The 23,163-nt window shown below is 41.9% G+C and overlaps 1 protein-coding gene across 1 annotated transcript in view; it reads left to right on the top strand.

Annotated features, from left to right (window-relative positions):
• Positions 1 to 23,163, top strand: part of MYO9B (myosin IXB) — a 240,583-nt gene that overhangs the window by 199,161 nt on the left and 18,259 nt on the right. Inside the window, exons 31-33 of the mRNA XM_089667549.1 lie at positions 5,315 to 5,356; positions 6,249 to 6,357; positions 9,899 to 9,972. Coding sequence (XP_089523675.1) covers positions 5,315 to 5,356; positions 6,249 to 6,357; positions 9,899 to 9,972 — 225 coding nt within the window. The remainder of the gene's footprint in view (positions 1 to 5,314; positions 5,357 to 6,248; positions 6,358 to 9,898; positions 9,973 to 23,163) is intronic.

Here is a 23,163-nt window from a genome sequence, read left to right as displayed (position 1 = left end):
ATCAAGGTTCTGGAGTGGCCTAGCCAGTCTCCAGACCTAAATCTAATAGAACATCTTTGGAGGGAGCTGAAACTCTGTGTTGCTCAGCGACAGCCCCGAAACCTGACAGATCTAGAGATCTGTGAGGAGGAGTGGGCTAAAATCCCTGTTGCAGTGTGTGTAAACCTGGTCATGAACTACAGGAAACGTTTGACCTCTGTAATTGCAAACAAAGGCTTCTGTACCAAATATTAACACTGATTTTCTCAGGTGTTCAAATACTTATGTTCAGCATTGCAAGACAAATAAATTCTTTAAAAATCATAAAATGTGATTTCCTGAATTTTTTTTTAAATTCTGTCTCTCAGGGTGGGAATGCACCTACAATGTGAATTTCAAACCCCTCCATGATCTCTAAGTGGAAGAACTTGCAAAATCGCAGGGTGTTCAAATACTTCTGTTCCTCACTGTAAATCGCGTGTGCACACAATCTTCCTGTTAATCCAACCACTGATGTGCTGCACCCACATGCAATGGGCCCTTACCAAATAGGGCGACCCATAGATTGCATATAGTCTAAAGCAGGGATCTCCAAACCTATCAGTCAAAGGGCCAGTTTACTGTACTTCAGGCTTTAGTGGGGCCGGATTGTGGCCAGTGAAGGTAAAAAATGTCCTTTGCCCAGCATCAGTGAAAATAAATACCACCTCAGGGTTGGTGGTCAGTAGAAGGATGAGTAGTGCCCCATCATTGGTATCAGTGGGAGTAATAGTGCCCCATCATTGGTATCCGTGGGAGGAATAGTGCCTCATTGGTGTCAGTGGGAGGAATTGTGTCTTGTATCATTCAGAGGTATAGTGCCCTAAGGGCCAGATAAAGGCTAGCAGAGGTCCGCATTCCGGCCCTCGGGGCCACAGTTTATAGACCTCTGGACTAAAGTAACATGTTATGATGATCTTCCTTGGTCACCAGGCTCTCTCTCCTTAACTACTTGCCAACTGCAGATAGTCGAATGACGGTTACACTGCGGCCGGCCAGTTCTGGGAGGGTGTCATATGATGTCCTCCCAGAACGCGCTCTCCTGCACGCACCCGTTGGCGCGCACCCGGCAATCTCTGTCATCGCTGTGTCCTACAGACACAGGTGATCACGTGATGTGGTAAAAGGCCAATCACAGCGGCCTTTTACCACGTGATCAGCCATGTCCAGTGACACGCTGATCCCCGGGAAATGCAATTGCCGGTTCTTGGCTGTACTTTCTTCACGCTGTCAGAGCTTTCCTCACTACTTTCCTCACTACTTTCCTCACTACTGCCGAGAACTGGCAGTTGTCAGAGCAGGGATCGGCACCGATCATCAGGGCACTGATTTATCAGTGCCCTGATGATCGGTGCCCAGCAGTGCCACCCAGGAGTGCGCCCAGCAGTGCCACCTACCTGTGCCCAGCAGTGTACCCACCAGTGCAGCCCAGCAGTGCTGCCAGTCAGTGCCACCAGTCGGTGCCCAGTAGTCAATGCCTAGCCGTGCCCAGCAGTGATGCCAGTCAGTGCTACCTATCAGTGCCGCCTATCCGTGCCACCTCATTAGTGCTGCCTATCAGTGCCGCCTATTAGTGCTCATCAGTGCTGCCTCATCAACGCACATCAGTGAAGGAGGAAAAATTACCTGTTTGAAAACTGGTCAGATCTGGTCACAAAAGCCCCTCGCCACTTGATAGTGTTGCCACACATAGAAGAAAAAAGGCTGCAGTGTAGCTGGCAGTCGTCAGTAGTCGCAGGGAAGGAAAGTTGTGAGAGAAGCGCTCCTCTCACCAGGACACCACGTCACCCGCATTCCGGTGACCATACCTGATCAGAGGAGGACGTCATCCCACCTGGAGAGGAGCGTGTCACCTGTACCCTCATCACTGCCCCATAGAGCGGAGAGGAGCCCACACAGGGTGACAACGTGTACAGTGCCCGGGATCTGGAGTCCTCTCATTACAGCTTCATTCCTTTACTGATCGGTCTCTGCCGATCGGAATAATCTGTTCATACCCAACTGACTGATATGGCGCATGAAGAGGAGTTCAGTCCATAGTTGGAGGATATGATCAGCGGCCTTTTTTCTTCTATGTGTGGCAACACTATCAAGTGGCGAGGGGCTTTTGTGACCAGATCTGACCAGATCCATATGAGGACCCTAGGATTATCTGTTTTGAATGCGCATTTGGATTGCGTATCTGGTGAGTGCGCAATCTTTATACCTTTATCACCTCATCCACGAATCCAGGCATTGGAGTTCTTTGAAGACTCTCTTGGGTTTTGACCACGCTATGGACTATACTCATTATTTATAGTCACCTTTTTGCACTTTAACAGCACCTTTACATTGGTTTATATAAATGTGTATTTATTTAGTTAGCGCTGCACCTCCCCCCTTTTTATGTATTCTGATTATTTTGAAGGTTTATACGGTACCTTTTTTGGTGTTCAGCTGCTATTGTCTCATTTTCATTCATTCATTAATTGATTTTATAATCTATTTTAAGCGCTCACTTGCCCTGAGATTTACTTTTTTTTTTTTTACACTTTTTTTGTTTATAGCACAAAAAGTAAAGTGCCCAGCGGCGATTAAATACCACCAAAAGAAAGCTCTTTGTGAGAAATAAAATGATAAAAAGTTAATATGGGTACAATCTTGCATGACCGCGCAATTGTCAAACTGCGACAGCGCTGAGAATTGGACTGGTAAAGAGGGGGGTATAAGTGCCCAGTAGGCACGTGGTTAAACACCTCATATGCCTCCAAAACAAGCAGCCCCATAGTGTAGTGTAATCAAGCATCAACCGCTTTATTAAAACAACATACACTACATTGTCAAAAGTATTGGGACACCCCTCCAAATCATTGGAATCAGGTGTTCCAATCACCTCCATGGCCACAGGTGTATAAAATCAAGCACTTTAGGCATGCAGACTGCTTCTACAAACATTTGTGAAAGAATGGGACACTCTCAGGAGCTCATTGAATTCAAGCGTGGTACCGTGATAGGTTGCCACCTGTGCAATAATCCATCTGTTTAATTTCCTTGCTACTAAATATTCCAAGGTCAACTGTTAGTGTATCATAACAAAGTGGAAGCAACTGGGAACAACAGCAACTTAGCTATGAAGTGGTAGGCCACATAAAATGAAAGAGTGGGTTCAGCGCATGCTGAAGCACACAGTGCACACACGTCACCAACTGTCTGCAGAGTCAATAGCTAAAGACCTCCAAACTTCGTGTGGTCTTCAGATTAGCACAAGGGTTTCCATGCCCAAGCAGCTGCATCCAAGCCTTACATCACCAAGTGCAATGCAAAGCATTGGGTGCAGTGGGGTAAAGCACACCGCCACTGGACTCTGGAGCAGTGGAGACGTGTTCTCTGGAGTGACAAATCACACTTCTCTGTCTGGCAATCTGATGGACCTGTCTAGGTTTGGCAGTTGCCAGGAGAATGATGCTTGCCTGACTGCATTGTGGCAAGTGTAAAGTTTGGTGGAGGGGGGATTATAGTGTGGGATTGTTTTTCAGGTGTTGGGCTTGGCCCCTTCGTTCCAGTGAAGGGAACTCTTAAAGCATCAGCATACCAAGACATTTTTGACTATTTCATGCTCCCAACTTTGTGGGAACAGTTTGGGGATGGCCCCCTCCTCTTCCAATGTGACTGTGCACCAGTGCACAAAGCGAGGTCCATAAAGACATGGATGAGCGAGTTTGGGGTGGAGGAACTTGACTGGCCTGCACAGAGTCTTGACCTCAACCTGATAAAACACCTTTGGAATGAATTTGAGTGGAGACTGCAAGCCAGGCCTTCTCATCTGACATCAGTGCCATACCTCACAAATATGCTTCTGGAAGAATGGTCAAACATTCCCATAGGCACACTCCTAAATCTTGTGGACAGCCTTCCCAGAAGAGTTGAAGCCTCTGCAAAGAGTAGGCCAACTTAATATTGAACTCTACAGACTAAGACTGGAATGCAATTAATCACTTCTCACCCGCCATATAAGGATCACAGATCACTGTAAAGAGCCAATGACATCAGCTCTGTTATGTGATCAGCTGTGTCCAATCACAGCTGATCACATGTAAATAGGAAATGCCGGTTATCAGCAGTCCTCTCCTGCCGACAGCTCATGAGCAGAGAGCCAGTAATCGGCATTCCTCAGAGGGGATATCTGCAATGATCATCAGGGCACTGATTATCAGTGTAGCCCCATCAATGCCACATATTAGTGCCCATCAAGGCCACATATCAGAGCTGCCTTTCAGTGCCAGTCAGTGTTGCCTATCAGCGCCACCTAAAAGTTCCAGTCAGTGCCGCCTATTAGTGCCATATGAGTGCTGCCTATCAGTGCCCATCAGTTATGCCTGTCAATGGCCATCAGTGCCGCCTATCAGTGCCCATTACTGCAGCCTCATTAGCGCACGTCAGTGAAAGAAAAAAAATTACTTTTTTGCAAAATTGTATAACTGAAACTTAGAAAAACTTTTTTTTTTTCAACATTTTCAGTCTTTTTTAGTTTGTTTAGCAAAAAAATAAAAACCCTAGTGGTGATTAAATACTACATAAAGAAAGCTCTATCTGTCCTAAATAAATTATACAAATTTTGTTTGGGTGCATTGTAGCATGACCGTGCAATTGTCATTCAAAGTGCAACAGCGCTGAAAATTGGCCTGGGCAGGAAGGGGGTGAAAGTGCCTTGTAGGCAAGTGGTTAAAGTTCATGTGCGTGTAAAAGCAGGCTTCACAATACTTTTGGCAATATAGTGTATTCTTAGGAAGAAGAAAAAGGTGGCAGAATCACTACCAGTCCCACATGCTGACATCAATAACTCGATGCATTTGGTGGAGAACTTGAGGGTTGTACCTCTGAGCACTGGAAATATATAATTTATAATTGCAGAAACTGTTGGGGGAGACAGGATGATGCCAGCTGCTGGGGGAATTTTGACTGATTTGATATTTGAGGGATTGTGGCAAGCTCTGGTTTTAAATTGGTAAATGTTTATTGGTGTGTATTTAATTGAGGAAAAGTGGGATGAAATAATGGACCTGTTCAACACCATACAGCTATTTGGTATCTATCAATCTAATGTACCAACGTTAATGATACTTAGGAAGTGTATGTGCACTGTATTTAAGAATTTATGTGGGATATACTAAAATATGAGCTTAGGAGAAAGACAATTACCGCATTGTTAACATGATAGCAATGACATTACAAATGGTTAAGAATATTACACAATAAAGCCTCCTAACGTCCTGTCTTATTAATTGCTATAAATGGATGATGTTTTTTGTATCTTCAGCAGAGAAAATCTCAGAAGAAGAAGAGGAAACAAGATCAAAATGTGAGCTTACTTCTGTTAGTATACAAACTGGCTCTAGTAATGTAACCCCTTTTTGATCACAGGTCTTCAGCCCTTTATTTGGACTTGGGGCATCTGATTTGAAAGGCATGGCATTAAGTCAGCATGCACACTAGATGTTTTTACAGCTGTTGTTTTTGGCTTTTGGTGTTTTTTTTCTACAGCCAGTAAACTCCCTGGCATGTTATCCTATGTGTTCATGCACACATAGACTGTACTCCGTGTTTTTTGGCAGGGGCATTTTTTGGCTAGAAAAAAAATCCCCAGAACTAGTGGGTTTGTAGAGGAGTTTTTTAGCTGTAAAAACACTCTAATGCTGAACAACGCGGTAAAACACGGCAAACCGGTATTTTTGGACTTATTTTTAAGCAAAAGAATACACAAAAAAATGCAAACGTGAAAAAACGCGACAAAACACTGCTAATTGCTAAAAAAAACTTACCATCTCTCAATCTCTTCATCTGTTTCAGCTGGATTAAATGGCAGCATTCAGGTTGATATGCATGCACATGCTCATGTGTGTACAGGAAAAAAACTTTCTCATATTTTTGTTGAGTTTGTTAAACCTTAAACACATTGTTCTGAAAGGAGTAAATAGGTTTTTTAAGATTTTTCCGAGATTAAAATTTTTTCAAGTTGTTCATTCATTACTCATTTGCCAAGAATGAGAAAATGAGCAGCATGCTGGGACCTGTGAATGAACAAGGGTGTAAAACTGTCTGTGACTCTCTTGCTTCTTACCATGGAGGGGTAACTAATGTGTTATCCACAGTTCTAGATGTGTCACATATTCTGAACTTTTTATTTTAAGTTGATACACCAGAATGGAAATTATAGAATGAAATAATAGTCCTTTCGCACTCTTTATTTGCAGGTGGAATCCAATGGACATGTATTTATGAGCTATCAGGTAACCATTGGGCAGTCCTGTGAACATTGCTCATCAACCATCTGGCCCATGGAGAAGGCTTATCTTTGCAGTGGTAAGTGCAAATGTGCAAAAAGAAGTTTGCTAAAGGCTCAGTTCACTTTTTCATAAAGAATGAAAAGGTGAACTAATTCTGTTAAAGGTTTTGTAGCATGCACTCCAAACCATACATTTTCTGAAAGCAGAGGACCCATAAAGGGAAAAAATTTCTGCTGGTTTTGTACATCCTCTCATAATCACACAAATGTTTATCAAAATAATATTTCTTAATCAGTTATCACAGAACACAAGGCATTTTCATATTCACCACTGCCATCTTTAGCTGAGTGGGCACTGGCCAAAAGAAAGCAGGTTCCCCCACCCAGGTATTAACCCCTCCAAACTCAGCGAAGCCTAATTTTTGAGCTAGTGTCCTTAGGTGATGAATGCATCTGTGTAGTTTCTCTGATGATTCTTTTTTTGATTTCCTATTTTGTACACCCCTATTGGAATAAGGAAAAATTGTTTTCCACATCAGTTGCCTATGGCTTTGGGGTCCTGAGGGGACATTACCTGGATCCACTAGGGAAGATTGGGAATGGCCTGTAGGGTTGCTGTTCTACTTTGGATGCTGCCGGCAGCAATCACTGAGGTACTTTGTATCTGGTGACCTTGATGGCAGTGTGCTGTACAAGTCCTAGGTGGTGAGCCCCTGTGGGGAAGTTGTGTCCCTGAAGGCCTTTTCAGGTGTGCCTGCTGTGATAGGTGAACTCTGAGCTTGCCAAAGGCCCTGTAGCTGTATGGTGAATTCCCCCATCAGTGGTAAAGCTGTGGTCGGTCCCCACGTGCTCCTGCTATGCTAAGTTGTGGATGGAGCGCTATACTGCCATAGCAGTGCTTTGAATAGGTAGGACATCACCATCCGTGCGCAGCACTCTGACCTCATCAAGACCGCACAAGTACCATCATGAATTTCGAGTGCTAGAGACACACTTTTCCCTAGTGTGTCTTGCAACAGCACCTTCCTCTACAGTGGCAGCACAGCACACAGGCACGTGGGCAGCTAAGATATATCCATAGGTGCTATTGGGGCACTTGCTTCAGGGGTCTTTGTCACCATCAGGTATCTTGGTTCTTACCAGGCTCTCCTCTCAGCTGCCATTTTGGGGCCCTCAAATCACTATTTCACTATGCATAGTTTGTGTTGCAGTGGCTCGCCTACAGTTGTGTTCAAAATAATAGCAGTCAGACATCACTAACCTGATCAATCACTTTTTTTGGTAGAAATGATATTTCTACATGGCAAATAATTTACTATCAGGTGTAGTAGAGTAATAGAAATCCAACAGACCCAACAGTCATGACATGCATGCTGCTGATTCTGTGTAATTGAATCACTAATTGAAAGGGGCATGTTCAAAATAATAGCAGTGTGGAGTTCTGTTAGTGAGGTCATTCATTCTTTGAAAAACAGGTGGCAATTATTGCCCTTATTTAAGGAAGGAAGGCAGCAAATGTTGTACATGCTGGTTACAGTGCATTTCTTTCCGAAATTCTGAGGAAAATGGGTTGTTCCAGACATTGTTCAGAAGAACAGCGTACCTTGATTAAAAAGTTGATTGGAGAGGGGAAAACATATATAGAAGTGCAGAAAATGATAGGCTGCTCATCTAAAATGATCGCAAATGCTATAAAATGACAACCAAAACCTGAGAGACGTGGAAGAAAGCGAAAAACTACCATTCGAATGGATAGAAGAATAGCCAAAATGGCAAGGACTCAGCCAACAACCAGCTCCAGGAAGATCAAAGAAGGTCTAAAGTTACCTGTGAGTACTGTTACAATTAGAAGACACCTATGTGAAGCCAAGCTATCTGCAAGAAGCCCCCGCAAAGTCACACTGTTGAAAAAAAGAGCACATTGACTGGCCTAAAGAGAAATGGCGCAACATTTTGTGGACTGATGAAAGTAAGATTGTTCTTTTTGGGTCTAGTGGCCGGAGACAGTTTGTCAGACGACCCCCAAACACTGAATTCAAGCCACAGTACACTGTGAAGACAGTGAAGCATGGTTGCGCAAGCATCATAAGTGGATGTTTCTCATACTACGGTGTTGGCCCTATTTATCGCATACCAGGGATCATGGATCAGTTTGAATACATCAGAATACTTGAGGTCATGCTGCCTTATGCTGAAGAGGAAATGCCCTTGAAATGGGTGTTCCAACAAGACAACGACCCCAAACACACCAGAAAACGTGCAACATCTTGGTTCCAGACCAACAAGATTGACGTTATGGAGTGGCCAGCCCAATCCCCAGATCTTAATCCAATAGAAAACTTGTGGGGTGACATCAAAAATGCAGTTTCTGAGGCAAAACCAAGAAATGGAGAAGAACTGTGGAATATAGTCCAATCATCCTGGGCTGGAATACCTATTCACAGGTGCCAGAAGTTGGTTGACTCCATGCAACACAGATGTACAGCAGTTCTCAGAAACAGTGCTTATACAACTAAATATTAAGTGATTCAAAGGAAAGCAAAATCTCCAAACATTTTTCAGTTTATATAGTGAATGTTTGAGTTTATAAAGAAGAATACAAACACTGGGTTTTTTTTTTTAACAGTCTAATATTCACTTTTCTTCCTTTTTTTTTTTTTAGAGGAACAACACAAATTTGATATATTTTTCTTCATGTTTTGATTTGGAATAGAATATGTAGTGTTCCCAATGCATTTGTGTGTATGGAAATAAAAGCTATTAGAAGGATTTTGAGCTTTATTCACTTTTTTCAACACACTGCTATTATTTTGAACACAACTGTAGGTTTCACTTAAGTTCTGAATCCCTGCCCTTACCTTGTATTTTGCACTGTTTCAGGGGCGCGTTCCTCCAGTTCCTTTGTATCTCAGGAAAGAATTTTCAATGGCTGACAACCCTCTGGGGTTCTCACTTGTTTGGAACACCTGGGACACAAGCATGGGTGCTCTCCTTCCCCTTCCTCTCCTTTTGTGGGAGGGTGAGGAGGAACATCTACTAGATGAGGAGGAGAGGTGGAAGTTGGTGCTGATGCTTGAGTCCTCTTTAGATGAGTCTTCTCAAGAGGAATCTAAGAGTCCAGGGCTGTCTCTGTTGCAAAAGACAGCTAGCTTCCTGGCAGACGCAGTACATACTGTTTTAAAGTTGCAATTTCCAGAGGTATTGACAGCAATTTATCTTAAATGGGGGATGCCAGATGTGGATCTCTTGGCATCCAGATTCATCAACAAGCTGACTAGGTTTGTATCCTGGACCAGGGATCCTTGAGATTAGTTCTTCCTGATTTATGCCTTTCCGCTACTTCAGCTTTTTCCTCACCCCTTGTGCATGATAAAGGTAGAGGGCATTCCAGTGATTATGATCACAACAGCTTGTCCACACAGAACTTTGTATACAGACATCATAAGTCTCTTGGCCGATGAGTAATGGTCAGATGTAAGGGTTACTGAGCTGGCCTGCTGCAGGTGGTTCTTACATCCATGGCATTAAAAGGGTTAAAGGACTTGTGCTTATCATAAATTATATTTTTATTTGAACAGTAAAAATCGAAGTTCACTGTTTCTTTTCTATGCCAATCAGCCTGCAAGACAATCTGCCACAAGAAATGTCTTAGTAAGATTCAGAACCGCTGTGCACCTGTTGGAGTAAAAAGCGTAAGTATTATATTATAAATCTCATAACTGCTTGTGCTCACTAGGCAGAGTGCATATAACCACAGATGAAATTAAATGGGGAACAAAAATTTTTTTATTTAACGTTACATGCTTATTGCAGTATATTTGCAAAATTGTATTTGATGTACAAATTTTAAATTCATCCTCTAAAAACTCATCAAGGGTGATAACTGAAGTGAACTGATGATAAAGTGGAAATATATTTAAGAGTTAAAAAAATGCAGACCAATAGGATTTTTATAACAGAAAAAACCCTAGTGGTCTCTTCTTTCATAAATCTTTTTCCCTTCCTGTCAGCTTTTGTGTTCTCTGAGCCGCACATGCATAGTTCAGTGTACATTTATGCTTTTTTTTTTTTTTTTTTGCTTTTTTTTTTTTTATTCATTTCATATTACAAAATCACAAACACTATACACATCAATACAAATACATTTTCCAAAATATATTTTTGCCATTCCCCACCCCAAAATTTACCTCCCCCCGACTCTTCTCCTCCTCCTTTTCCCTTTTTCTTCTCATTCCTTCATTACTCCCTCTACCATCTTTTTCCCCCCTTCTTTCCTCCTCCTCTATCTTTTTCCTTCGTTTTACATCGTCCCTCTTTCTTCTCTTCACTTAAATTTCTACCAGCTCTACATACTCCCTCCATCTTTCCCATGTTTCTTTCTCTTTCTCTCTTTCTCTCTCTCTCTCTCTCTCTCTCTCTCTCTCTCTCTCTCTCTCTCTCTCTCTCTCTCCTCTCTCTCTCTCTCTCTCTCTCTCTCTCTCTCTCTCTCTCTCATTCAGTACCATCATATTCTTATATTGTTTCACGGTTTACTCGGTATTATAGAATAAACATACCCAAAGGTCTTTAAAAATATTCATCCCTGAGATCTCTTGTATTATCTGAATTATTTCCTGCCAAAACTCCTGTATTCTGGGGCAGTCCCACATATATGTGCCATTGTTCCCTTTATCCCTCACCCCCTCCAACATAAATGTGATTTCTCTACTTGTAGTCTGTGTTCCGCATTAGAAGTGATATACTATCTTGATAAACATTTTATAGTTCATTTCTATTGTAGCCATATCTACAGTACCATGTGCTAGTTTAAATATTTTCTTTTTTTGTTGTTCATTCAGTTGTATTCCAAACTCCTTTTCCCACTTCTCCAAAAACGGTGGAGAAGTGGGTCTCGATATTGCAGTAAAAATCTTATAAATACACAAGGTACCTTGTTTTCTTATTATGCCTGAACTAAACATTTGTTCAAATGGATACAGGTCTTCCACTGATCTTAACAGCTGTGGAAGCACTGTAGCAAAATGCTTTAATTGAAAATATTGCCACTCATCTAATGTAAAAAAGCAAATCCGTTTTATTTTTTAATTCTTGAAAAGAGCATATTTTCCCTTTTTTCCATAATTTCAACTGTGCATTACTATCTTTTAATCCACTTTCCAAAAATATTATCTTTCCCTGGTGGGAAATAATTTGTTCCCATCAATGGTATTAACGGTGAATTTTATTCCTATCCCATTTTCTCATGTATTACATCCCATATTTTAATTACATTCCGTGTTAAAGTTTTTGTGTGTTCAGCAAACATACGAAACTGTTTTGGTAGCCAAGTAATCCTGTCTAGCTGTGTCATTTTGTGCCTTTCCATTTTAACTCAACTTTTCCCTTGTGTTTTATATTTCCAATCTACTTTTTGTGATATTAATACAGAATAGTTATATCTCTTAAAAACAGGTACTTTTAGGCCCCCATTTACTTTATCTTTGGACAGGACTTCATATTTTACTCTCGGTTTTTTATTTACCCATATATATCTAAGTATAATTTTTTTCATAATCTCGAAATATGTCCCCGGTAAATATATTGTAAGCATTTGAAATTTGTATAGAATTTTTGGTACTATCACCATTTTTACCAAATTTATTCGTCCAATCCAGGAAAGTGATCCTATTGATAATCTCCTCAGATCATCTTTTATCTCGTTTATTAATGGAATGTAGCTTACCTGGTATAAATTCTTAAGGGATGGAGTTAATTTTATTTCTAAGTAGTTTAATTCTTTTTCCCTCCATGTGAAAGGAAAGTCTTTCTGTAAGGCCTTGTTCTCTATCAACGGAACATTTAATATTTAGAATCTCTGACTTTGAAAGATTCATTTTTAAATTTCATAATTCACCATAGTATTTTAATCTCATTAAATTAGGTAATGTCAATTTAGGATTTACAATGTAGAATAACATGTCGTCAGTGTATGTTGTGACTTTGTTCCACATCTCCTATCTGAATTCCTTTTACATCTATGCTATTCCGTACAGTCGCTAATAACGGCTCTAGAGATAAAACTAATAATAAAGGAGAAAGCGGACATCCCTGCCTTGTTCCATTATGTATTTTAAAAAACTGTGACAGCAAACCATTAACCTTCACAGCTGCTGAAGAATGGCTATATAACTTTTTTTGATCCATTGACTAATTTTAGGACCTAATCCCAGTGCCTCTAGTATATCCATAATAAATCCCCAATCTACCCTGTGAAAAGCTTTTTCAGCATCAATCTACAGAACCCCACTTGATTTAAATGAATCCACTTTGGTATTAGATCTTTCATCCTAGTTGCTAAGACCTTTGCATATAATTTTGTATCAATATTTAATAATGATATAGGTCTATAACTAGCACATTGGGACCGATCTTTCCCCTCTTTTGGTATAATTGTAATATATGCTTGCAGTGACTCCTCCCTTATTTCCATTCCTTCACCTAATGCAAGGCTTAAAATTTCAAGTCCTGAGCTACTAGCCAGGCCTTAAGAGTTACTTGCCACCAACAAACACACGAACAGAGACACCTGTACACATACACAGACATGTACACACACACACACACACAAACACACACACACACACACAGACACATGTACACACACACAGGCACATACAGACACGCATACACAGATACATGTATATACACAGAAATACACATGCACAGACATATGTACATCATTGGTGTCAATGTGTGTGGGGGGGGGGAATAGTGCCCCATCATTGGTGTCAGTGGGGGGGGGGGAAATAGTGACCCATCATTGGTGTCAGTGGGGGGGATAGTGCCCCATCGTTGGTGTCAGTGGGGGGGGGAATAGTGTCCCATCGTTGGTGTCAGTGGGGGGGGGAATAGTGTCCCATCGTTGGTGTCAGTGGGGGGGGGAATAGTGCCCCATCGTTGGTGTCAGTGGGGGGGGAAATGGTGCCCCATCATTGGTATCAGTGACACCAATGATGGGGCATTATTCCTCCCACTGACACCAATGATACTTACCTTGCTGACCTCTGCTCCAGCCTGGGCTCGCTCCCTCTCTCTCCCATCCACAGCCAGCATACCTGGCTGCAGCAGCAGCACCATCTGCACGGCACGGACACTTACTGGTCAGCTGTCTTCCTTCTCCGGCCGCTCTCCTCTTCACTTGCGCCGGCTGCTCCCTCACTTCTTTGATCTTTGTGCTGCTGCTCGGCTCCTCCTCTCCAAGCTCTGCCTCCTCGCCGGTGATTGGCCACGTGTGTGCCTTTCCTGAGCTACAGTTCCGGCGGCCAATCATTGGTGAGGAGGCGGAGCTTGCAGAGGGAGGGACAAGCTGCCATAGGCTGTTGAGTGATCCCGGGGGGTGTGGCAAGATGATAGGGGCGGCATGTCATCCCGCGCACACATTGCGATCCAGGGAAATGAAGACACCGGACATGCTGACAACTTTCCTACCCCTCCTCCAGCAGCGCCTCAGAGTCGCGGACCCAGGTAAGACCCAGCAGCCCGCCCTGTACGAAGTGTCCCTTCCGTAAGAAAGAGAGGGGGCAGCGTTGCCGCTGCGCTGCCCCCCTAAAAAGTGCCGCCCTAGGCAAACGCCTTGTTTGCCTCGTGGCAAATACGCCCCTGGGGGACACCGGACCTGCTGACAACCTTCCTACCCCTCCTCCAGCAGCGCCTCTTGGACAGGATCAACGTGTGACTGGGACACAGAGTCGCAGACACAGGTAAGACCCAGCAGCTCGCCCCTGTACGAAGTGTCCCTTCCGTGGGAAAGAGAGGGGGCAGCATTTCCACTGCGCTGCCCCTCTAAAAAAAATGCCGCCCTAGGCAAACTCCTTGTTTGCCTCGTGGCAAATACGCCCCTGGGGGGGACACTCGCTCCCCGCCATAATTTCCACTCGCCCTTGGCGAGCAGGCGAGTGGAAATTTCAAGGCCTGACCTAATGTATGTGTGTGTATATGTGTGTGTGTGTGTGTATATATATATATAATATATATGTATGTATGTATACACCCACATTTTAGGGACTAATTGTTCTTTAAATTTATTATTAATATCTCACTGTGTAGCTGTCTGGTCCGAGACTTTTCCTTGCTACTTGGATTTCTTCCTGTGTTATTGGTTTTTCTAAGGCTACTAATCTTTCTTCTCCCAATCTCGGTAGTCCAGCTTCCTTTAGGTATATCTGCCTTTTTCTAATTCTTTCTACCCCCGCTTCTTTTTTTTTTTTCTATTAACTGCAGCTTACAAAACATGCAAAAAAAAAAAATAATTTTTTATACATACTTGTCTACAATTTATTAAAGTTTTTCCCAACCCCTTTTCCCCTTCCCTTTTCCCCCTATCCCCCGCCCCCAGGACCTCCCTTTTTTCCCTTTTCTTATTGTTCCTCTAGTGTTCCTTCTTCACATCTACATTTTTCCTCTGAACTCCTTTTACCATCTCCCACCCTCTCCCATCAGCACAGCGAACCTCTGTGTAAGTTTAAACTCATTCCAACCTTTCATAAACTTGCCCGTTTTATCTTCTCCACTAGTATAATTTCTCCTTTTTTTTTTGTATTTTTTCCACCCTTCTCAACCAGTCCTTTTAACTCAGGAGTCTTCTTGTCCTTTCAAAACTTAGGTATTGACCCTTTTGCCACATTTAGTAAATGAGGTATCATTGTATTCCTATATTGCTTAACTGTTAGGTCAGTGTTATGGAATAGGCACACCCATAGATCTTTACTTATTTCTCCTCCTATAATTTCTCCTATTCGTTGAACTAAGTCTCACCAAAATTCCTGTATTTTGGGACACTCCCACCATATATGTATCATTATGCCCTCCTCCTACATCCCCTCCAGCAATGAGGTGAATTCTCTGGATGTAACTTGTGAGCTCTACTGAGTGTAATATACCATCTTCTTATAAATGTATAATTCATCTCCACTGTGTTCATATCAACTGCCTCGTGTTCCATTGCAAAAATGTTTTTCCTCTACTGGTCACCTAACTGTGTTTTCAACTCTTTCTCCCATCTATTCATAAACAATGGTACTACCGGTGCAGCCATGATAGTCAGTGTCCTATAAATACAACAAAATTTTTCAGTTGAAGGTAACGCCACTCATCCATCCTCTGAAACACTTCTTTTTTTCTTTTTCTGCTTCAACTCCTGTAAAGTGCTTAACTCCCCTTCCTTAATATCCTTTATCTGTGCATTCCCATCTATAATCCAAGTTCCTGTGATAGTGCTCATCCCTGGTGGGAAATAATTTGTTCCCACCAATGGAATTAATGGAGAGTTATACTCCCATCCAATTTGTGCATTATGTCCCATATCCTAAATACATTCTTAGTAAGAGTGCTCGTTGTGACGGAACACTACGTCCGACCCCAGCCCTTCTCACCAACTCGTGACCGAAGGACCAGCCGATCTCACACCACACTGTCACTTGCGTAACAATGCCACTCTCAGCTGCGCCTTGCACAAAGATTTTCCAGCTCGCAAGACTACAATCTATGTGCCAGCAGCCTGAGAGCGATTATTACTGAGTCAGGTTAATTACACAATTAACCCTTCACACTGCCACCACCACCTTTTTACAGAGAAGAAGGAAACTCACAAATCTTAGCAGTAACACTATATTAGTAGAAGTATCTGTAATACACACTGTCACCACAGACAGATATATTCAGAGGATTATTACATACAGTAGCACTCTTCAAGAGACAGGGATTCTTTAGTTTGCATTAAAAGCTTTGGAGACCATTTCAACACTTTTAAAAAAAATGGAATTTATTACTAAAAAGGTCAAAATGGTGCAATTAAAATATTTACAGAAAAAGATATAACGGATATAAAGAGAACAATAAAACAACAGAGAAATAAAAGAAAGGAGTTCAGAAGGCAGAATACTTGCAAAAGTCCTGGGTTTGAGCAGAGTCCAATTGTCCGAACGAAAAGATTGCCTTGGCTCTCAAGTCCGTTAGATGTTTCCTAATTGATGTTAAATGAGAGCTGTCTTCTCTCAAGCCTGTCAGTCTTTTTCTATCATATCAAAGGGGTCTCTCCTGAGAACAAATGACCAATCATCCTGTTTGGGAATGGGTGTTAGGCAGTAACCAAGGTTATGACCAAATCCTTTTCATACTAAGGTCAATAACCTTCAATAGGTACAGGTAGAATCCTAGCAACTGGCAGATTAATATTCAGAATTATATTCCAAATGCAAAGATACCAAACATAGCGTACCCTTGTCACCCAGGATGAAAACGACTGCTTCTTCTCTCTTGTAGGTACTAATATAGTGATGCAAGGTCTTGTGTGACTCATATTAAAATGATCTATCCGAATATATACTTCATATTAATGTGCCCAGTTCCTGCTGAAGTTTATGAATTGAATGAAAAATTACTCATGTGGAATGTACGTTTTATGACATGCTCTAGCCCTAATGGCCTAACAGGTCATGACTGACTGAGTTATTGTTTTACGATCGGGCAGAGGAAAGTGGTTTTCAAGCAGACCCCTCAAACCAGACTAATTAGCGGTTTACAGCCCTGGAGTTTTATCTAGCTGTGTTTTATTTAGGATAAGAGGCCCTTTTGACCTCCATTCAACTTACAGCCTTACATTCCATTCAAAAGGGAGGAGGGAGGACAGGAGAGAACATGGCTGAGACCTAACAAGATGGCTGTCATGTACAGCGTCCATGTCTCTAGTGCACACAATCGTCACACGTTTTTATAGAATTCCCTTGGTGTTGTTGCTCCACTCAGTGTCCGCTCAGTCTTGACCCAACTTTTCCCTTGTGAATTACACACCCAATCCGTTATCCGTGACAAAATTACTGCATAATAATATCTTTTAATCTCCAGCACATTTAATCCCCCATTTATTTTATCTTTACATAAGACCTCATACAGTGGGGCAAAAAAGTATTTAGTCAGCCACCAATTGTGCAAGTTCTACCACTTAAAAAGATGAGAGAGGCCTGTAATTGGCATTATAGGTAGACCTCAACTATGAGAGACAAAATGAGAAAAAAAATCCAGACAATCACATTGGCTGATTTGGAAAGAATTTATTTGCAAATTATGGTGGAAAATAAGTATTTGGTCACCTACAAACAAGCAAGATTTTTTGCTCTCACAGACCTGTACCTTCTTCTTTAAGAGGCTCCTCTGTCCTGCACTCATTACCTGTATCAATGGCACCTGTTTGAACTTGTTATCAGTATAAAAGACACCTGTCCACAACCTCAAACAGTCACACTCCAAACTCCACTATGGTGAAGACCAAAGAGCTATCGAAGGACACCAGAAGCAGAATTGTAGACCTGCACCAGGCTGGAAAGACTGAATTTGCAATAGGCAAGCAGCTTGGTGTGAACAAATCAACTGTGAGAGCAATAATTAGAAAATGGAAGACATACAAGACCACTGATAATCTCCCTCGATCTGGGGCTCCACGCAAGATCTCACCCCGTGGGGTCAAAATGATCAAAAGAACGGTGAGCAAAAATCCCAGGACCACACGGGGGGGGACCTAGTGAATGACCTGCAGAGAGCTGGGACCAACGTAACAAAGGTTACCATCAGTAACACACTACACCGCCAGGGACTCAGATCCTGCAGTGCCAGACGTGTCCCCCTGCTTAAGCCAGTACATGTCCGGGCCCGTCTGAAGTTTGCTAGAGAGCATTTGTATGATCCAGAAGAGGATTGGGAAAATGTCATATGGTCAGATGAAACCAAAATCGAACTGTTTGGTAGAAACACAACTCGTCGTGTTTGGAAGCAACTCAGCATTCTCTCTCCTCCAAAGAACACCATACCTACTGTGAAGCATGGGGGTGGCAACATCATGCTTTGGGGCTGTTTCTCCGCAATGGGACCAGGACGACTGATCCATGTACAGGACAGAATGAATGGGGCCATGTATTGTGAGATTTTGAGTGCAAACCTCCTTCCATCAGAAAGGGCATTGAAGATGAAACGTGGCTGGGTGTTCCAACATGACAATGATCCCAAACATACCGCCCGGGCCACGAAGGAGTGGCTTCGTAAGAAGCATTTCAAGGTCCTGGAGTGGCCTAGCCAGTCTCCAGATCTCAACCCCATAGAAAACCTTTGGAGGGAGTTGAAAGTCCGTGTTGCCCAGCGACAGCCCCAAAACATCACTGCCCTAGAGGAGATCTGCATGGAGGAATGGGCCAACATACCAGCAACAGTGTGTGCCAACCTTGTGAAGACTTACAGGAAACATTTGACCTCTGTCATTGCCAACAAAGGATATATAACAAAGTATTGAGATGAACTTTTGATATTGACCAAATACTTATTTCCACCATAATTTGCAAATAAATTCTTTCCAAATCAGCCAATGTGATTGTCTGGATTTTTTTTCTCATTTTGTCTCTCATAGTTTAGGTCTACCTATGATGCCAATTACAGGCCTCTCTCATCTTTTTAAGTGGGAGAACTTGCACAATTGGTGGCTGACTAAATACTTTTTTGCCCCACTGCATTTCACCCTTGGTTTTTTATTCACCCATACAAATCTCATTATCATTCTTTTTAATACCCTAAGAAACTCTTGCGGACGGTAAATTGGAAGCATTTGGAAGTTATACAAGATTTTAGGGAGTATCGCCATTTAACTTTATTAATTCGGCCTATCCAGGATACAGAGCCTATTAATATTTTCTTCAACACCTCTTTTATTTCATTCAATAATGGTATATAGTTCGCTTGATAGATACTCTTAATTGACAGGGTTAAATTTACTCCTAGGTACTTTAACTCTTTACCTTACCTCTGCTTCTTTTAAAGCCTTTGGTTTTACCTCCATAATCTACTGTAATATTTTTTAAATACATTAGCGATATCAGTGGTTGAATATGCAATTTCCTCATTCTCATCTTTAATTTTCTCTTTATAATTCGATTTCTTATTCCTTAACCTTCTCAATAGGTATTTTCCTGGTTTATACCCCCACTGATATCTTTCCTTTGCCACCATGTTAAACGTTCTCCTCGTTTCTTGTTCCATTAACTCCTTCAACTCATCTTTTTAGGATTATCTCCTGATGTATATCCATTTCAGTTTTCTTTTTGTGTAGCTGTTCTAATTCATATAAATACTCTGTTAACTTAATTTTCTTCATCCCTTCTTGCTTTTTTTTCCACCCCTATAGCAATCAAGATTACCCTTATATATGCCTTATGCACCTCCCATACCATAGTTACCGAAACCCCTTCCGTCTCATTTGAAATGCTGCTCTATTTCATTTTTTATTCTTGTTTCCATCTCCTGATCCTGTAAGAGCGTCTCATTTAATTTCTACATATTTATCTTGTTCTGCTCTATGCCCAGTTTTCACTTCATTGTGACAGCAGCATGGTCTGATATTAATATAACTTCTATATTTACTTATTTACAGCAACTCCAAAAGTCTATTTTCTATCATTATATAATCCAGTCTAGAATACATCCCTTGTGCTGGAGAATAAAACATATAGTCTCTTTCTCTTGAGTGTTTAATTCTGCAAGCGTCCATAAATTGACACTGATGCAACATTCTTTTGATAGACTTTAGATATTTACCTCCATCTCTCTGCACCCGTGATGATGTATCCATCCATGGATCCATGCAAAATGTAAAATCTCCTTCCACAATCAGTTTACCGGTACCCTTCTTGAAATCTATAAGTTTTTCTCAATGTATTCTCTAGATAAACCACTGGATTTTTATTAGGACAATAGATATTTGCTAATGTACATTCCACTTCCTGTAGTTTCCCTCTCAGAAACAAAACCAACCCTCTGGGTCAACCAACCTATCCTCAATATTAAGTCTTACATTCTTAGCTGGCCAAATTGCTACCTCTTTAGCACGTTTTGTTGGTGAATCAGCATAATACCAGGTTGGATAGTAATTGGAATATAGCTTAACATTTGTATCTTGAGATATGTGTCTCCTGTAAAAATACTACTTCAATAGAGCATTGATGTAATTCTCTTAGAATCTTATGACTTTTAACTGGGGTATTCAATCCTTTCACATTATAGGTCATAAAATCGACCACATTCATTCCTTATACTTTCTTTTACCAATCTACTCAGACTGAAAGAGGTGTGGATAAATATGTTCTGGAACAAGCAAGTATCTCCAGAAGAGTCCCTACGCCCTCCCGTGCTCACCCCCAATCCCCCCCCCTCTTTGGGGTATAACTCTGACCACATATGCCTAATCAATTCCCAAGCCCCAGTCCTTGGATCTCGTGTTCAGGTGCACATTGGACCTCCTAGCACCCCACCTTTACTATAATATTCTCTGTCTACCTTAAAAATGTATTCTTTCCTCCACTCCCAGAGGGGGAAAACAGGACAATATTGGAGTGATTAGAGGGGGAGAGGGGGAAAAAAAACCACAACAAGTAGTAACCCCTACTCTCAACTACGTAATTTCCTCTCTGCTCTTCCTCCAAACTTCCCCTCTCATCTCTGCTACAATCTCTTTTTAGGGACTAATTGCCACTTCTCTTTTTCTATCCCCACACTCTCCTTAGCCCCTTCTATCCACCCTGGAATGTCCAGTTTCTGTAAATCTAATCTTTCACAAAAGTCCTGTAAATAGTTTCTCCATATTATATTACTGGGATCCCTCTCATCTTCTTCCATATAGTTGCTTTGTCGTCAAAATGATGAAATCGCACAATCACATCTCTGGGGGTTTACCTCGCCACTCCTTGGGAGCGACCAATTCTAAGTACTCGATTGATTTTCAGTTGGTCCATTACAGATCTATCTAATATGGGATTAAACACTCTCTTCATTATATCCATTAGATCCTCTTCTTGAGATACTTCTGGCAGGCCCCGAATCCTCAGGTTTTTTCCTTCTATCTCTGTTCTCTTTATCGTCCAACTTATATGATAATTTCCTTTGCTCTTTTCACAATTCGTCCATTTGCGCTTCCATTTTAGTTATTATTTGAGCGTGTTTATCCAATTTCTCCTCTGTATCTTCCACTCGTGACAATACCTGTCCCAAATCTTTATGTAGTTCAGCCATATCATTCTTTATAGCGTGCTCTAGTTTCACAAACATTTTCACTATTGCCATTTTTGTAAGCGTTTGTGAGCTTATTCCCTGTTCTTCTAATTTTTCTAAATCCAATTCCTTTTTTTCAGATTTAAAATGTCTTTGACTTAACTCAGATTGGGCACTCCCATGAGTCTCGTTTGATCTCCAATATTATTTCCTATCTCTCATTTGCCGCTTGCTCCCTGTTGTCTCTTGGGAGTTTGACACTCCGGACTTTTCTCTTGTAGGGGCATATATTTCTTTATCATACTTGAACTTGTTTGGGGTGTTTTTTGACCAACCTCCTTTTACAGATCTGCTCTTCATATTTATTGGCGTTGCATTTCTAAATTTAAAGATCAGAACAGAGTGTGGTATTCGCAGCTTCAAAAGCTACATCTATATTCCACTGCAGGTGCTGTTAACTAATAGTAGTTCTAAGCTCTCAATTGTGTATCCCTCGCATTTTCTCTCTCAAGACTTTCTTTCCCTTTTCCTTCTTCTACTTGCCTTTTCTGGACCCACTCGGTGACCCCTCTTTTGCTTTATTATTTGCCACCGACCACCTGAGTCATCTATTCCTCCCCCTCCCTGTAGTTATCTATTTATATAGGCCTTTGGCACTCGCCGCTTCCCACGCTACGCCGTCTCATTGTCTCTGCTAGCGTCCAATATACGGACATCGCATCCACTTTCAGTCCCTCTATCTTGTGGTCCGAAAGGGGTGGGGGGGGTTGTGTCATCTATCGTGGGAACCTATCAGCTCCAGTCCACACCGAACTGGCTCCTTTCCTCCGCTCCTTTGTCGGCATCTCCCAAGGCTCCCAGGACTTCTCCACGGCATGTCACCTGACCTCTCCCAGGGTTTACTGCTCCGTCTCTCACCGACACCCGCCTCCACTCCACCCAGGGGTCACAGAACCTCCTCTTGCTCCAGGGGGATCCACACCAAGAGGAGTATACACACAGCATGAGGTAGGGTGGTAAACACAAATTAGATCAGGTTCTCTTTCATCTCAAAAAAACAGCGGGCTCCAGGAGCTCCTATTGCATGCACCCTGATGGTGCCATGCTCATGCTCCTACCCCCAGCTATGCCAAGATGACTAAATTCCCATGCACATATTTTTTTCTTATATGGTCTACCATAACATACACTCACTGCCCACTTTAAGTACACCTTGTTAGCGCCAAGAAAATATCCCCCACACCATTACACCACCACCAGCCTGACCGTTGATGCAAGGTGTGATGGATCCATGCTTTCATGTTTAGACCAAATTCTGACCCTACCACCTGACTGTCGCAGCAACCAGTCTGCCCATTTTCCTCTGACATCAACAAGGCATTTCCACACAACTGCTGCTCACTGGATATTTTCTCTTTAGGACTGTTCTCTGTAAACCATAGAGATGGTTGTCTGTGAAAGTCCCAGTAGATCAACAGTTTTTGAAATACTCAGACCAGCCCATCTGGCACCAACAACCATGCCATGTTCAAAGTCACTTAAATCCCCTTTTTCCCCATTCTGATGCTCGGTTTGAGCTTAGCAAGTCGTCTTCACCACATCTACATGCCTTTGCAAAATGCATTGAGTTGCTGCCGTGTGATTGGCTGATTATCAATTTGTGTTACAAAGCAATTGAACAGGTTTTTTTTTTTTAGGTAAAAATTAATGCCATTTCCTGGTATATTACTGAATGCTACTTTTTATGCAATTTTGGCAGACTAAGATATTTACTCAAAATATAACCGTCTGCTGCTTAAAGTGGAACTTTAGGTTCCACAATG

Source organism: Staurois parvus, unplaced genomic scaffold (genome assembly GCF_062004578.1).
Source record: "Staurois parvus isolate SC_StPar_1 unplaced genomic scaffold, SC_StPar_1.0 ptg000053l, whole genome shotgun sequence".
NCBI lineage: Eukaryota > Metazoa > Chordata > Amphibia > Anura > Ranidae > Staurois > Staurois parvus.
Note: the sequence above shows the minus strand (reverse complement) of the source record. Positions and strands in the feature narration are given on the sequence as shown.